We start from the raw sequence: 17,063 nt of genomic DNA on the forward strand, positions 1-17,063 counted from the left end.
TCTCTCTTGCTCTCTCCTCTCACTCTCTCTCCTCTCACTCTCACTCACTGCCGAGCTATGTAAGCAAACTCTCCAAACTGTATGATGAGCTTTTGAGGAGATTTCTTTCTCCTTGACTCGTTCTCTCTCTTTCTCTCTGCCTTGCGCAGAAACAGATTACACTGACTTGACTCCTGCTGCTGTTACTGTAATTTCTCTCCATCTTTAGTCCTGTCTTTCTCAATCTGTTATTGCTCTTTCCCCCCGATCTCTCTCTCTCTCTCTCTCTCTCTCTCTCTCTCTCTCTCTCTCTCTCTCTCTCTTACACACACACTCTCTCTCACTGCATTGCTCTTCCCTCTCTTTCCTCACTTCCACCCCTTCCCCCTCTCTGTCTGTTTGTGCCAGCAGTAGTAGTTGGATCAGATGGAATGGTCCTCACCTCATTAATCACTACCAATCCAGTTTGTCTCACTCTCTCTCTTCTCTTTTTATTCTCTGTGACGAGGATCAAGCAGCCTTTGTTATATTATCCACGTGTCAAAAGCAGTTAACCTGGTGGAAACAGAAATACACATAGACTTAAAGACTGGCGAGTCACCAGCACCGTCGTCTGTTCTGAAAATAATTCTGTAATATGAAAATACACACTTTTTTATTTGTAACAATGCTGGATGCTATAAGCGTTTTTGGAGAATATTAAAAGAGAGCATTAAACTAGTTAACGTTTAGGTATTCAAAACATAGTTAAAGCTGTAGTCAGTAGATGAGAGAGTTGTAAAGAGCGAGAGGGAGTCAGCGAGAAAGGTCAACCAGTGAAGAACGAACACCATTGTAAATACAACCCATATTTATGTTGATTTATTTTCCCTTTTGTAATTTAACTATTTGCACATCATTACAACACTGTATATATACAGTGCCTTGCGAAAGTATTCGGCCCCCTTGAACTTTGCGACCTTTTGCCACATTTCAGGCTTCAAACATAAAGATATAAACTTTATTTTTTTGTGAAGAATCAACAACAAGTGGGACACAATCATGAAGTGGAACGACATTTATTGGATATTTCAAACTTTTTTAACAAATCAAAAACTGAAAAATTGGGCGTGCAAAATTATTCAGCCCCTTTACTTTCAGTGCAGCAAACTCTCTCCAGAAGTTCAGCGAGGATCTCTGAATGATCCAATGTTGACCTAAATGACTAATGATGATAAATACAATCCACCTGTGTGTAATCAAGTCTCCGTATAAATGCACCTGCACTGTGATAGTCTCAGAGGTCCGTTAAAAGCGCAGAGAGCATCATGAAGAACAAGGAACACACCAGGCAGGTCCGAGATACTGTTGTGAAGAAGTTTAAAGCCGGATTTGGATACAAAAAAAATTCCCAAGCTTTAAACATCCCAAGGAGCACTGTGCAAGCGATAATATTGAAATGGAAGGAGTATCAGACCACTGTAAATCTACCAAGACCTGGCCGTCCCTCTAAACTTTCAGCTCATGCAAGGAGAAGATTGATCAGAGATGCAGCCAAGAGGCCCATGATCACTCTGGATGAACTGCAGAGATCTACAGCTGAGGTGGGAGACTCTGTCCATAGGACAACAATCAGTCGTATATTGCACAAATCTGGCCTTTATGGAAGAGTGGCAAGAAGAAAGCCATTTCTTAAAGATATCCATAAAAAGTGCCGTTTAAAGTTTGCCACAAGCCACCTGGGAGACACACCAAACATGTGGAAGAAGGTGCTGGTCAGATGAAACCAAAATTGAACTTTTTGGCATCAATGCAAAACATTATGTTTGGCGTAAAAGCAACACACCATCCCCACTGTCAAACATGGTGGTGGCAGCATCATGGTTTGGGCCTGCTTTTCTTCAGCAGGGACAGGGAAGATGGTTAAAATTGATGGGAAGATGGATGGAGCCAAATACAGGACCATTCTGGAAGAAAACCTGATGGAGTCTGCAAAAGACCTGAGACTGGGACGGAGATTTGTCTTCCAACAAGACAATGATCCAAAACATAAAGCAAAATCTACAATGGAATGGTTCAAAAATAAACATATCCAGGTGTTAGAATGGCCAAGTCAAAGTCCAGACCTGAATCCAATTGAGAATCTGTGGAAAGAACTGAAAACTGCTGTTCACAAATGCTCTCCATCCAACCTCACTGAGCTCGAGCTGTTTTGCAAGGAGGAATGGGAAAAAATGTCAGTCTCTCGATGTGCAAAACTGATAGAGACATACCCCAAGCGACTTACAGCTGTAATCGCACCAAAAGGTGGCGCTACAAAGTATTAACTTAAGGGGGCTGAATAATTTTGCACGCCCAATTTTTCAGTTTTTGATTTGTTAAAAAAGTTTGAAATATCCAATAAATGTCGTTCCACTTCATGATTGTGTCCCACTTGTTGTTGATTCTTCACAAAAAAATACAGTTTTATATCTTTATGTTTGAAGCCTGAAATGTGGCAAAAGGTCGCAAAGTTCAAGGGGGCCGAATACTTTTGCAAGGCACTGTATTTCCCTCAGATTACACAGATCCACAAAGAATTTGAAAACAAATCCAATTTTGAAAAACTCCCATATCTACTGGGTGAAATTCCACAGTGTGCCATCACAGCAGCAAGATTTGTGACCTGTTGCCACGAGAAAAGGGCAACCAGTGAAGAACAAACACCATTGTAAATACAACCCATATTTATGCTTATTTATTTTATCTTGTGTCCTTTAACCATTTGTACATTGTTAAAACACTGTATATATATATATATATAATATGACATTTGGATTGTCTTTATTGTTTTGAAACTTCTGTATGTGTAATGTTTACTGTTAATTTTTATTGTTTATTTCACTTTATATATTATCTACCTCACTTTCTTTGGCAATGTTAACACATGTTTCCCATGCCAATAAAGCCCCTTGAATTGAATTGAATTGAATTGAGACATGGAGAGAGAGAGACAGAGAGACAGAGACATGGAGAGAGATAGACAGAGATGCAGAGAGAGACAGAGAGACATGGAGTGAGATAGACAGAGAGAGGGAGAAACAGAGATGGAGAGAGAGATAGACAGTGAGAGAGAGAGACAGAGATGGAGAGAGCCTCAATCTTTAGTCTGATAATGGAGATTATATACGTCAGATCCTGATCCTCAGGCAGTTAGAGGCTTCACAAGGAAGAATTCTTCCTTCCCTTCTTGTATCCCTCCCTCCATCCCTCCTTCCCCTCCCTCCATCTCTCCTGTCCCAGGGGAGTGAGTGACATTACCAGACCGTGGCGTGGGCACATTTCATTTTTCCTTCCTTCCCTCCCTCCATCCATCCTTAGGGCAATGATACTTTGACTGAAATCGTGACTGAACCGAGTAGAGTTAGCTAACAGTATACTGTGGTCAGTCTGTCTGACTGCCTTGTGTTTCCACACCGTGATTATGTGTTTAATTAGCTGGTAGAGTCCCTGCGGTCTGGAGATTGGCATCACTGGGGCCAAGGGTCATGGGGCAGATAGCAGGGTGATGGGGGTGAGAGGGGGGAGATACAGGGTTAGATAGGGGCTATGGAGGATAGACAGCTGAACAGACTGAGATAAAACAACAGAGTGTCACTGAAGCTTGACAATTGACCAGCACTGTGAACCTCTTATTTCTGACTCACTCTTCCCCTGCTGTTGTTTTGTGATTGTTTCCTTTCATTCAATTGCCAAGAAAGGACACGACATAACAAACAGTCAACAAGGTTGTTCTCTCCTGCTCTCTTTCTCTCTCGCTCTATTTCTCTCTCTCTATTTCGCTGTCAATACCTTTCTCTCGAAATCATCCACTCTCGCTCACTCCGATAAAGTAAGACTCACTTTGCTCCTTAGAAGGTCAAGGTCCTAGTACAGCACTGAACACAGACAATAACAACAATTACAATAGTGAATAAACCATTAGAAGACATATGTTCAAGTTCTGTACAATAACAGTTAATTGAGTACTGATCAACATGCAGGGAATAACATCATTACAATACTATAACACAATAACACCCAGGCCTGGGTTTATAGACACTACTATGACTGCATTTCAATTCTGAAAGTATTTGAGTATTTCAAATCAGCGCACAAACAGACACACAGACACTAGTTCATGTTCAAAACAGCAGAAAGTAATGAGACTAACAAATAAGAGGTAAAATGTCTTCTTTACTATGAAGACAAATAATCAGTTTCTCTTCTTCCTCAACCTGTCTCCTCTCCTACTCTCAGACACATCAAAGCTCCAGAACCCAAGCCGTAAGCAGTCCGTCTCCAGAAGTCTCAAGCACCTGTTTAACTCTTCAAACAAGTTTGTCAAGACACTCAAAAGGTGAGCTAGTAGTGTTTTTGTGTAAATTACACCACCTGGATGTACATCATGGACTGTTCAAATTGGAGACTCTCCATTGTGAAACTGAGCTGGACTATTCCATTCTGCTGGTTTTATAGGGGGGTTTACCTGGCGGCTGTGTTTTACCACAAAGACAGTGTTCTGGTGACCACAGAGGACCAGATCCCTATAGTGGAGGTGGATGACTCCTACGGCAGCTCTCTCATGCAGGACTTCCTCTGGTTCACTAAGGTATTGTGGGTCATGTAGTACATTATATCAAGAACAGTGGCCACATTGAATTTATTTTTTGTATGACTAAATTGCATCAAGCAGTATTCTGCATTTCACTTTATACTTAGCAGAGTAAAAAGGAATGTACCATGATACCTTTTCTAGATGATCTTCATGGTGCAGCCTCTCTTTCTCTCCTCTCTCTCTATTTCTCTCTATCTACATCCCCTCCCTCTCTCTGTAGTTGTCATGTATGTGGGAGGATGTGCGGTGGCTGAGACAGAGTATGTCTGTCTCCATGTCCTCCTCCTCCACTCTACAGGCCAGACAGAAGATGCTGTCTGCCGCTGGGCAACTACAGGTACACTTGTGTATGTGTGTGGTATGTGAGTGAGAGATGAATAGATAGGCAAACATACAGATAGAAGGATTTATTGGTGTATTCAGTGATTGATTGACTGATGTCATTCTCAGAATCTGTTAGGCACACACAATCTGGGGCGTGTCCACTACGAGCCCATCAAGGATCGTCATGGTAATGTATTATTATTGACGATCAGGGACATGGAGAGCCAGTACTCCTTCTTCAATGGGAAGTGGATGCAGGTGTCCAAGCTACAGAGCCAGAGGAAGAGTCTGTCCACACCTGAAGAACCCTACGCGCTGGACATACTGCTAATAACCATACAGGTAGAAGATAGATTTACCATAACATTACCACAACCCTACCATAACCTTACCATAACTCTACTATAACCCCACCATAACATAACCCTACTATAACCATATCATAGTGGTCCTCTGTAGTTCAGTCGGTACAGCATGACACTTCCTACGTCAGGATAGTGGGTTTGATTCCAGGTATCACCCATGCTTATGCACACATAACTTTAAGTCTCTTTGGATAAAAGTGTCTGCTAAGTAGCATATATTATTATATTATAACCAATGATGTATATAAACCCTGAATGAGAGGCTTTGAAGCCACCGGTCGGCCATATTGGCACTCCCAAGAAGAAGCAGTCCTCCATAGGAATAAATGGAATTCTATTTCAATGAAATGTTTCATGGACAGAATGACATGTATTTAAGTATTTGTTGTTGTAGTGGGGACAGTAACATTAGAACTTTCAAAAGATTATGCCTTAAGGAACATATTTATCTCACATTATATCATTTAAAGCATTGAGATGTCTATAGTAGAATAAACGTGGCAAAAGCAAATGTAGACATGAATTAGTCCATTTCTATAGCTTCCAACATATTTGTTACATGGTGGGGTAGTGTCAAGATGGCTTCATTACAGCGCCCCCTGTCAGTCATCTAGTGTATACCCTATGCACTGGACATACTGCTATCACTATACAGGTACCACACACATTCACCCACTGACCCTGTATATTCTCTCTCCCCTTTCTCTCTCTCTCTCTCTCTCTCTCTCTCTCTCTCTCTCTCTCTCTCTCTCTCTCTCTCTCTCTCTCTCTCTCTCTCTCTCTCTCTCTCTCTCTCTCTCTCTCTCTCTCTCTCTCTCTCTCTCTCTCTCTCTCTCTCTCTCTCTCTCTCTCTCTCTTTCCCTCCCTCCCTCTGTCCCTCCCTCCACAGGACATCTTGGCCTACCAGAGGCGTAGCCAGCATCGCCTGGTCCCAGGTCTGTACCTGGGCTACCTGAAGCTCAGCAGCTCTGTAGACCAGATCAGGGTGCTGGTACCACAGAGGATGCCCAACATGCTGTGCCACGCGTGGGTACGAGACAACGCCAATGTCTCCAGGTAAGGACTCACCACAGCTGGATGTATACTTACTGTCTTACTTACTCTTACCTTTACATTACCTTTGGATTTGTTGGGAGTGACACACAGAGCAACCAAGATGCAACTTTGTAGCAAGCAACTAAAATTGCATCCAGATTACTTCATGTGACATCAGTTTAAGGCTGCAATGAAATCCCTCCATGAAACATGTTGAGCGTCACTTCAAGAGAAGTTGATTTTGGACAGCTCCTCCATCCTAGTGTTGCAACATGGTTCCAGGCCTCATATACACCCCAAGATTCTAGCCCGGTCCAACCTAAGCATGGTGAGCTGAAGCCCGAGCCCAGGCTCGGACCGACATCACAGAAATTAAATGAGCCCGAACCTGAAATAAAAGCCATATTACTAGAAAACAGTATATTTATTTAAACTCGTATTGAGAGCAATGCAGTGGATGCAGGCAGCAGCGGAGTGAGGAGACGAGGAAACAGCCCTTGGGGTGGATGCAGGCAGCAGCGGAGTGAGGAGACGAGGAAACAGCCCTTGGGGTGGATGCAGGCAGCAGCGGAGTGAGGAGACGAGGAAACAGCCCTTGGGGTGGATGCAGGCAGCAGCAGAGTGAGGAGACGAGGAAACAGCTCTTGGGGTGGATGCAGGCAGCAGCGGAGTGAGGAGACGAGGAAACAGCCCTTGGGGTGGATGCAGGCAGCAGCGGAGTGAGGAGACGAGGAAACAGCCCTTGGGGTGGATGCAGGCAGCAGCAGAGTGAGGAGACGAGGAAACAGCTCTTGGGGTGGATGCAGGCAGCAGCGGAGTGAGGAGACGAGGAAACAGCTCTTGGGGTGGATGCAGGCAGCAGCGGAGTGAGGAGACGAGGAAACAGCTCTTGGGGTGGATGCAGGCAGCAGCGGAGTGAGGAGACGAGGAAACAGCTCTTGGGGTGGATGCAGGCAGCAGCGGAGTGAGGAGACGAGGAAACAGCCCTTGGGGTGGATGCAGGCAGCAGCGGAGTGAGGAGACGAGGAAACAGCCCTTGGGGTGGATGCAGGCAGCAGCGGAGTGAGGAGACGAGGAAACAGCTCTTGGGGTGGATGCAGGCAGCAGCGGAGTGAGGAGACGAGGAAACAGCCCTTGGGGTGGATGCAGGCAGCAGCGGAGTGAGGAGACGAGGAAACAGCCCTTGGGGTGGATGCAGGCAGCAGCGGAGTGAGGAGACGAGGAAACAGCCCTTGGGGTGGATGCAGGCAGCAGCGGAGTGAGGAGACGAGGAAACAGCTCTTGGGGTGGATGCAGGCAGCAGCGGAGTGAGGAGACGAGGAAACAGCTCTTGGGGTGGATGCAGGCAGCAGCGGAGTGAGGAGACGAGGAAACTCACCTTAGTTATGATCAACTGAATTACAAAAATATTTGAATAAAGTAGGCTAATGCAATTAAAGGCATGTATCAAATTCTTGCTTATACTGAAATTCCCTAAGTCATATCCAACCATTATACTAATTTAAAGCAATGGTAGTGTGTGGTCACCTATATGATCATTTCAGGACAGTTTTGATTGGGACAGCGCTTTGGGACAAGCGTGGGGGAAAGGTCTAGATAAATCAATCAATGTTAGATGTTTGTTTTAACTGAATTCCGGTTTGGATATTTGGTAACAATTAGGCTGGGAAAATGTTTGCTAAGTTGAGGTGAGTGCTCATGATTATCTTTATTCTAGCTTACTCATATATTCGCTGATCAGAACATGTTGCTAGCATGTTATGTAGTTTAGCAAGTTGATTTTACTCTTCACTCACATGTCCTACTCCCAACCAAAAGCCTGCAACTTACTTGTCTGGTAATCAATGTGATTTTCACTGAATCTCCGCCTGTATATTTGGTTGATTGATCTCTGGCTGGGCAAGTGGAGGCGGTAGCTCATTTATTTGTTTGCTCATCTATCTCTGATCAGAAAAATTTAGCATGCCAAGATGTATCCTAAATAAAGTGTATTATTTTGCACTTGACTCACATAGTAACCTTATATAATCTATCCACCAGAGAGCTGTGAAAGGACGTTCTGTTTTTTAGGTCTTAATGTCACTTAGCCTACTTCGATATAATCAATCAATCCATCATTCGTTACTGTCAGTACACAGCATACGAGTCGTTCATGCCTTTAAATACAATCAAGCATTTTATTTTTAAATGAAATAACAAAGGTAGAATTGAATAATTGAACAATAAATAACTTGCTTGTCTGCCAAACACCAAACATCCATTTGAATAATCTCTAAAAAGCCCTTTCTTTTAAATGTATGTTTGATTAAGGAAACGTTTGAATCAGTTATGGGTCTACTTTCGATAGTTTACAAGGTCCAGTAAGGCACATTAGCAGGACAGTCATAGGGTTTATTTTGATAGGATGTATCTGCCATTGTAATATGGGCTTCTTCTGATACTGAGATGCGCTGCCTGTCATCGTCTTGGGGATCTTCATTCTCCCGAGTACACTCCAGCCTATTCGTATCACAATTTGAAGCATTTCAATAATCAGAAATATACATTTCATCATGCCAACAAATGTCTCTGGCCCAGCCAATATTGGAATCCTGGTGCTGCTAGTGGCTGCAGCTGCTGCGACTGAGAGAGAGCTGTAGTAGGCTAAAAGGTGCACAGACACAAGCTCAAAACCCTCCCGGGCCGAATCAATTCACAGAATTTGAGAATGAGAACTCTATGCTGAGTAACTACAGGTATGTTTTTAGATTGTCTGTCTGGCTGTGTATACTGTAGGTAGTATTAGGGTCTGTCTGTTGTCTAGGTGGTATTAGGTCTAGGACTTGGCACCGTAACAGTTTTTGTTAGAACATTAACTTAGAGCAGGGTTCCCCAACTGGCGGCCCCCGGGCCGAATTTGGCCCGCAGGTGTTTTTATTTGTTCCCCCAAGTTTTCTGAGCAAAAAAATAAGACTGTAAAAACACCAGAAAATCAGCGCCAAGTGATTTTAATTTACGAAATCTGTTCCCAAGTATTCCCACGCATAATAGAGAGACACGGGATTGCATATAAATGTAAGCAAGGTTTGAAATGATGAATGTTTTAGTCAAACATTTTGTCTGTTTGGGCTTCTTGCGGTCCATTTGCGGTCTACAAATCATTTGTAATTATATTCTGGCCCCTTGACCATCTGCTCAAGAAAGAATCGTCCCGCGGCTGACTTAGAGGAATGCCAACTCGCTGTTTACACCTCTGATGTTGTCAGCTAACATTCACCGCATTACACACATTCTCTACTGCGACAATCACCGCTAATCTACCTACAGTATTATGTTACATTGACTCTGAGGCTGTGAGTGTGCGTACGCATGCATGTGTGTGTGTGTGTGTGTGTGTGTGTGTGTGTGTGTGTGTGTGTGTGTGTGTGTGTGTGTGTGTGTGTGTGTGTGTGTGTGTGTGTGTGTGTGTGTGTGTGTGTGTGTTTGAGTAATATATCTGATTTCTATGGGGCTGGGAGGAATAGGTAGAAGTATGTGTGCAATGCTCCTTGGCTACAGCTAGCAGAGTGTCTGGACGCTAGTCAGCAAGCAGAGTGTCTGGACGCTAGTCAGCAAGCAGAGTGTCTGGACGCTAGTCAGCTAGCAGAGTGTCTGGACGCTAGTCAGCTAGCAGAGTGTCTGGACGCTAGTCAGCTAGCAGAGTGTCTGGACGCTAGTCAGCTAGCAGAGTGTTCTGGACGCTAGTCAGCTAGCAGAGTGTCTGGACGCTAGTCAGCAAGCAGAGTGTCTGGACGCTACTCAGCAAGCAGAGTGTCTGGACGCTAGTCAGCAAGCAGAGTGTCTGGACGCTAGTCAGCAAGCAGAGTGTCTGGACGCTACTCAGCAAGCAGAGTGTCTGGACGCTAGTCAGCAAGCAGAGTGTCTGGACGCTACTCAGCAAGCAGAGTGTCTGGACGCTAGTCAGCTAGCAGAGTGTCTGGACGCTACTCAGCAAGCAGAGTGTCTGGACGCTAGTCAGCTAGCAGAGTGTCTGGACGCTAGTCAGCAAGCAGAGTGTCTGGACGCTAGTCAGCAAGCAGAGTGTCTGGACGCTAGTCAGCAAGCAGAGTGTCTGGACGCTAGTCAGCTAGCAGAGTGTCTGGACGCTAGTCAGCTAGCAGAGTGTCTGGACGCTAGTCAGCTTGCAGAGTGTCTGGACGCTAGTCAGCTAGCAGAGTGTCTGGACGCTAGTCAGCTAGCAGAGTGTCTGGACGCTAGTCAGCTAGCAGAGTGTCTGGACGCTAGTCAGCTAGCAGAGTGTCTGGACGCTATAGTCAGCTAGCAGAGTGTCTGGACGCTAGTCAGCTAGCAGAGTGTCTGGACGCTAGTCAGCTAGCAGAGTGTCTGGACGCTAGTCAGCTAGCAGAGTGTCTGGACGCTAGTCAGCTAGCAGAGTGTCTGGACGCTAGTCAGCTAGCAGAGTGTCTGGACGCTAGTCAGCTAGCAGAGTGTCTGGACGCTAGTCAGCTAGCAGAGTGTCTGGACGCTAGTCAGCTAGCAGAGTGTCTGGACGCTAGTCAGCTAGCAGAGTGTCTGGACGCTAGTCAACTAGCAGAGTGTCTGGACGCTAGTCAGCTAGCAGAGTGTCTGGACGCTAGTCAGCTAGCAGAGTGTCTGGACGCTAGTCAGCTAGCAGAGTGTCTGGACGCTAGTTAACCAGCGGTCCTAGTCAGCTGTGCTGCGGTCCTAGTTAGCTGTGCTGCGTTCCTAGTTAGCTGTGCTGCGGTCTTAGTCACCTGCGCTGCGGTCCTAGTCAGTTGCGCTGCGGTCCTAGTTAGCTGCGCTGCGCTCCTAGTTAGCTGCGCTGCAGTCCTAGTTAGCTGTGCCGCAGTCCTAGTTAGCTGTACTGCGGTTGAAAAATAGGGGTAGGGTTGTAGAGAATCAAAGGACCATGAATGTAATAATAAATGTTAGGTGCTGGCTTAAGGCCAGTAGCAACCACTACAGAATGTCCGGTCAGAACAAGGATGAGGCGGATGTCCCGGTTAGGGGGAGTTTAATAGAAGAAGATGTCCACATTCACACATCAAACACACATCTGACCTCTCATGGTTCAGATAACTGAGAATTATGTCCAGTGAGAACTGACAGTAACTATGTGGTTCTGAAAGGGAAAAGGAGAATGAAAACTTAGGCTATGGCACTGCTTTAATATGAATTACTTGGCTGTATAAGCTAGCACAGGTAAGTAATTACAGCCAGGGCTATACACTACAGAAAGCATAAGGCCTAGTCACATGTCAAGAGGCTAAACAGCATGAAACTCAGGCAAATGTGCTCAAATAAACATAAGAGTAATGATGAAATGTATTCAATATAATTACAATGAGTGTGAGTCATATACAGTACCAGTGAAAAGTTTGGACATCCCTTACTTTTCCACATTGTAGAATAATCGTGAAGACATCATAACTATGAAATAACACATATGGAATCATGTAGTAACCAAAAAGGGTTAAACAAATCAAAATATATTTTAGATTTTAGATTCCTCAAAGTAGCCACCCTTTACCTTGATGACAGCTTTGCACACTCTTGGCATTCTCTCAACCAGCTTCATGAGGTAGTCACCTGGAATGCATTTCAATGAACAGGTGTGCCTTGTTAAAAGTGAATTTGTGGAATTTATTTCCTTTCTAATTGCGTTTGAGCCATCAGTTGTGTTGTGTGACAAGGTAGGGGTGGTATACAGAATATAACCCAATTTGGTAAAAGACCAAGTCCATATTGCGTTCGCCTCAATAAAGGGCTCCGTTTGCTACGCATTTCTGCTCTCCTGCGCCTGGCTTCCCTGCAGCCAGTTACGCACTCCTTTACAGGAAGTGCTCATCGGGATGGGGAAAGCACATTTCTGACCACACAGTGTGCTGGTTTCACAGACTAACTGAAACAGAAGTCCCGGGAATCAAGGCTGCTGATAGGCTGACTGAGATGTGGTGATAAGTATTTGGCGTGACCTTGACCAAAAAGACACTAACAAAAGTGGGGGTCCTCTGAATATGAGACTAAGCTGCCCAACTAGAACTAGCCATAAAGGGTGGCTAGAATCAGCTGACTGAAGCTGGCTGTTTTACTCCTAGTCACCTGTGCTGCGGTCCTAGTTTGCTGTGCTGTGGCCCTAGCTAGCTGGGCTGCGCTCCTAGTAACCTGTGCTGCGGTCCTAGTCACCTGTGCTGCGGTCCTAGTTTGCTGTGCTGTGGCCCTAGTTAGCTGTGTTGCTGTCTTAGTTAGCTGTGCTGCGGTCCTAGTCACCTGTGCTGCGGTCCTAGTTTGCTGTGCTGTGGCCCTAGTTAGCTGTGTTGCCTTCCTAGTTAGCTGTGCTGCAGTCCTAGTTACCTGTGCTGCGGTCCTAGTTACCTATGCTGCGGGCCTAGTCACCTGTGCTGCGGTCCTAGTTAGCTGTGCTGCGGTCCTAGTTAGCTGTGCTGCGGTCCTATTTAGCTGTGCTGTGGTCCTAGTTAGCTGTGCTGTGGTCCTAGTTAGCTGTGCTGCGGTCCTAGTTAGCTGTGCTGTGGACCTAGTTAGCTGTGCTGTGGTCCTAGTTAGCTGTGCTGCGGTCCTAGTTAGCTGTGCTGCGGTCCTAGTTAGCTGTGCTGCGGTCCTAGTTACCTGTGCTGCGGTCCTAGTTACCTGTGCTGCGGTCCTAGTTAGCTGTGCTGCGGTCCTAGTTACCTGTGCTGCGGTCCTAGTTAGCTGTGCTGCGGTCCTAGTTAGCTGTGCTGCGGTCCTAGTTACCTGTGCTGCGGTCCTAGTTACCTGTGCTGCGGTCCTAGTTAGCTGTGCTGCGGTCCTAGTTAGCTGTGCTGCGGTCCTAGTTACCTGTGCTGCGGTCCTAGTTACCTGTGCTGTGGTCCTAGTTAGCTGTGCTGCGGTCCTAGTTAGCTGTGCTGCGGTCCTAGTTACCTGTGCTGTGGTCCTAGTTAGCTGTGCTGCGGTCCTAGTTAGCTGTGCTGCGGTCCTAGTTAGCTGTGCTGCGGTCCTAGTTAGCTGTGCTGCGGTCCTAGATACAGTGGGAAGTGAGAAACAAAGGGAAATATTGGACAGCGTTTTTCCCCTTCATCTCAAGAAAACACTGCAGTCAGACAGACTTTCTCTCATCCCTCTTTCTCTCTCTCTGTGTCTGTTTACTCTCTCTATTCTCTCTATTTCACTGTCTCTCTCACTATCCCTCCCTCGTGTTAGTGTGTGAGACAGAGAGGCAGACACTAGACGGGCAGCAGTGTGTATTTGGATCTGACAGTATAATATTATGCTACAGACACTGTGCCAAAGCCTCATGTATTTTCATCTACAGATCATGGAAATACTTGGGAGCTTTGGCTGTTGGTAGATGTAGAGAAACTGGAAAGTGTTGTACCCATGGTCAGTTGAGGAGTGAAAGAGAGGGATGAGGGGAGAGGAGAGAAAGAGAGGGATGAGGGGAGAAAGAAAGGGATGAGGAGAGACATAGACGGATGAGGAGAGAAAGCGAGGGGAGAAAGAGAGGGATGAGGGGAGAGGAGAGAAAGAGACGGATGAGGGGAGAGGAGAGAAAGAGAGGGATGAAGGGAGAGGAGAGAAAGAGAGGGATGAAGGGAGAGGAGAGAAAGAGAGGGATGAAGGGAGAGGAGAGAAAAGAGACGGATGAGGAGAGAGGAGAGGGATGAGGGTAGAGGAGAGAAAGAGAGGGATGAAGGGAGAGGAGAGAAAGAGAGGGATGAGGAGAGAGAGAAGGATGAGGGGAGAGGAGAGAAAGAGACGGATGAGGAGAGAGAGAGGGATGAGGGGAGAGGAGAGAAAGAGACGGATGAGGAGAGAGAGGGATGAGGGGAGAGGAGAGAGAGTTCTAAGGGGATAGAAGTGAGATAGAGGTGTTGAGTTTCTCTCTACAGGTGAAACTGAGATGTGTATGGGTGTGTGTAGGTGTGCGTGTGTGTTCTCTGTGCGTTGGTGCGTGTGTTTGTGTTAGTTGTGTAAATGAGTTGTTTGTTGACATTGGTCTGAGGTGGTAGAGGTGACCTCAGTGGTTAGCTTGACACAGGGAGTATTATACAGTATATACACCCACTGGGCCAGTTACACACACACTCACACTTTGGAAGAGGACTTCACATAAGTTTCAGGTAAAGAGGAATATAGACAGGCAGACATACACTCACTGTTGCTGGCAAGGAAGTATACACACACACGTCCAGGGGCAGTGGAAGATGTGATTTACTAGGTCTTTCCACAGACTGCACCACAGAGCACAGTGGGGGTCCGAGGGAGAGCCCATGTACAGAGAAATTCCCCGGAGCCAAACAACGATCCACACACACACACATAAACAGCCTGATGGACATAGTGATACTCTATTGGTGCATCGTAATGTTTTGGGCGGCATCAGCCTTCAGAGTCACAGCCCTTTACCCTGTTACTATTCTGCTGCTCAGTGCTATGCTCCGACACAGAGCCATCACAACACCTTTAACCTATGATCTTATTCCTGCTTACACGAGGTGTTTCTCTTCTTTCTCTCTTTTTTTCCCTCTCTTTTTCTCTCTCTCAGGGAGGAGTGGGACTGGCTGCAGAGACTGTCAACCCTAGAGGATGGAGAAGAGAGAACGGAGGGAGAGAGAGAGGGAGCAGATCAAACGACAGACAGTAACACACCGCTCCTCTACTACGAGCTACAGACTTCCCTCAAGGCCCTGCTCAAACTCATCAACCTACCTCTGCACCAGGTACACACACAGGAATGCACGTATATACACACACACACACACACACCAATCTGTCTCTACAGTAGCTCTGTGCCAGGCACATAAAACCCATCTCTCATCAGGTCCTTCTCTGACAGGAGCCATATTGGATGGTTGATGGTCCTGACGGGAGCCTCTCTATTAAGTTTATAGTTTCTGTTTGATCTTTTATCTTCTCTCTACCTCTGAACACTCCTCTCTTTACTCAGAGTTGTTTTACAACACAAATCAGCTGGGCTCTGAAAGCCATCTATCTCCCTGAGTGTCTTCAAATCAAATGTATTTGTCACATACATGTGTTTAGCAGATGTTATTGTGGGTGTCGCGAAAAATAAACAACATAGTTGTGTTCTTCAGGAATGTCAGTATCAGAGTGCTGAGGCTAGCTATGTGGTGGTGTCTGCGTCAAAAAAATGGCACCCGCGGCCTCCCGGGTGGCGCAGTGGTTAAGGGCGCTGTACTGCAGCGCCAGCTGTGCCATCAGAGTCCCTGGGTTCGCGCCCAGGCTCTGTCATAACCGGCCGCGACCGGGAGGTCCGTGGGGCGACGCACAATTGGCCTAGCGTCGTCCGGGTTAGGGAGGGATTGGTCGGTAGGGATCTCCTTGTCTCATCGCGCACCAGCGACTCCTGTGGCGGGCCGGGCGCAGTGCGCGCTAGCCAAGGTTGCCAGGTGCACGGTGTAGCCTCCGACACATTGGTGCGGCTGGCTTCCGGCTTGGATGCGCGCTGTGTTAAGAAGCAGTACGGCTGGTTGGGTTGTGTATCGGAGGACGCATGACATTCAGCCTTCGTCTCTCCCGAGCCTGTACGGGAGTGGTAGCGATGACACAAGATAGTAGCTACTAAACAATTGGATACCACTAAATTGGGGAGAAAAAGGGATAAAAAAATGTTTTAAATCAAAAAAAATTAAATAAATGGCACCCTATTTCCTATATAGAGCCATATGGGCCCTGTTTACAAGTAGTGCACTACATAGGGAATAGGGTGTCATGTTTCAGACGGAGACACCGCCACATAGCTAGCCTCAGCACTCTGATACTGACATTCCTGAAGAACACAACATTATGTTGTTTATGTTCTAAGAAGAACTGGACAGACAGAATTGTCTATCACATCTCACTGTCCAAGTATTCCATTACTTTAGAGATAAAGGGGAAATACAAGGCAAGGGGAACATTTACCAAGACACTTAGATGGGCGAGTTGGAATGTGTGTGTGTCCCTGCCTGTGTGCGAGTGTGTGTGCGCGTGGGTGTGCGCGTGGGTGGGTGTGTGTGTGAGCGTGGGTGTGTGTTTGTGTGTGCGCGCCCGGCTGTATGTGTCCATCTTTGCCCCTGTTCATATTCTTACTGTGTTCATGTCTGTTTGCAGGCCAAGCACTTCCGTATCTACACTCACGAGGTGTTGGAGTTGGGTCATAATGTTTCCTTTCTGCTGCTGCTGCCGGCGGCTGAAGATGTGTGTACAGCTCCCGGACAGAGCAACCCCTACACTCCCCACTCCGGCTTTCTCAACCTCCCTCTACAAATGTTTGAGCTGGGTACGTCTACACTGACCACGGCCTTCTGTTAAGCCCCTCATCGTGTTGGAACGTCTACTTTCTCCCATCTCTCCCTCCTCTATCCCTGTGTACATCCCTCCCTCCTCTATCCCTGTTTACATCCCTCCCTCCTCTATCCCTGTGTACATCTCTCCCTCCTCTATCCCTGTGTACATCTCTCCCTCCTCTATCCCTGTGTACATCCCTCCCTCCCTCCTCTATCCCTGTGTACATCTCTCCCTCCTCTATCCCTGTGTACATCTCTCTCTTTCTCCCATCTCTCCCTCCTCTATCCCTGTGTACATCTCTCTCTTTCTCCCTCACGCTCCCTTGAATGAGTGAGAGATCATTTTTCTCTTTCTCTGTTGGCCCTTCTCTCTCCCTCTCTCTTTCTCGCTCTCTGTTCCTCTCTCCCTTCCTCTCCTTCTCTCTGTTAGCCTCTGTTCTTCTCTCTCTCACTCTT

The 17,063-nt window shown here is 46.4% G+C and overlaps 1 protein-coding gene across 1 annotated transcript in view; it reads left to right on the forward strand.

Moving 5' to 3' along the window:
* Window positions 1-17,063, forward strand: part of ankfn1a (ankyrin repeat and fibronectin type III domain containing 1a) — a 236,193-nt gene that overhangs the window by 201,412 nt on the left and 17,718 nt on the right. The window contains exons 15-21 of the mRNA XM_021581040.3: window positions 4,237-4,336; window positions 4,456-4,588; window positions 4,815-4,931; window positions 5,045-5,260; window positions 6,173-6,339; window positions 14,864-15,038; window positions 16,432-16,600. Of these exons, the coding sequence (XP_021436715.3) occupies window positions 4,237-4,336; window positions 4,456-4,588; window positions 4,815-4,931; window positions 5,045-5,260; window positions 6,173-6,339; window positions 14,864-15,038; window positions 16,432-16,600 (1,077 nt within the window). The remainder of the gene's footprint in view (window positions 1-4,236; window positions 4,337-4,455; window positions 4,589-4,814; window positions 4,932-5,044; window positions 5,261-6,172; window positions 6,340-14,863; window positions 15,039-16,431; window positions 16,601-17,063) is intronic.

This window comes from Oncorhynchus mykiss, chromosome 23, assembly GCF_057628025.1.
Source record: "Oncorhynchus mykiss isolate SJ-2025 chromosome 23, ASM5762802v1, whole genome shotgun sequence".
NCBI classification, from domain to species: Eukaryota; Metazoa; Chordata; class Actinopteri; order Salmoniformes; family Salmonidae; genus Oncorhynchus; species Oncorhynchus mykiss.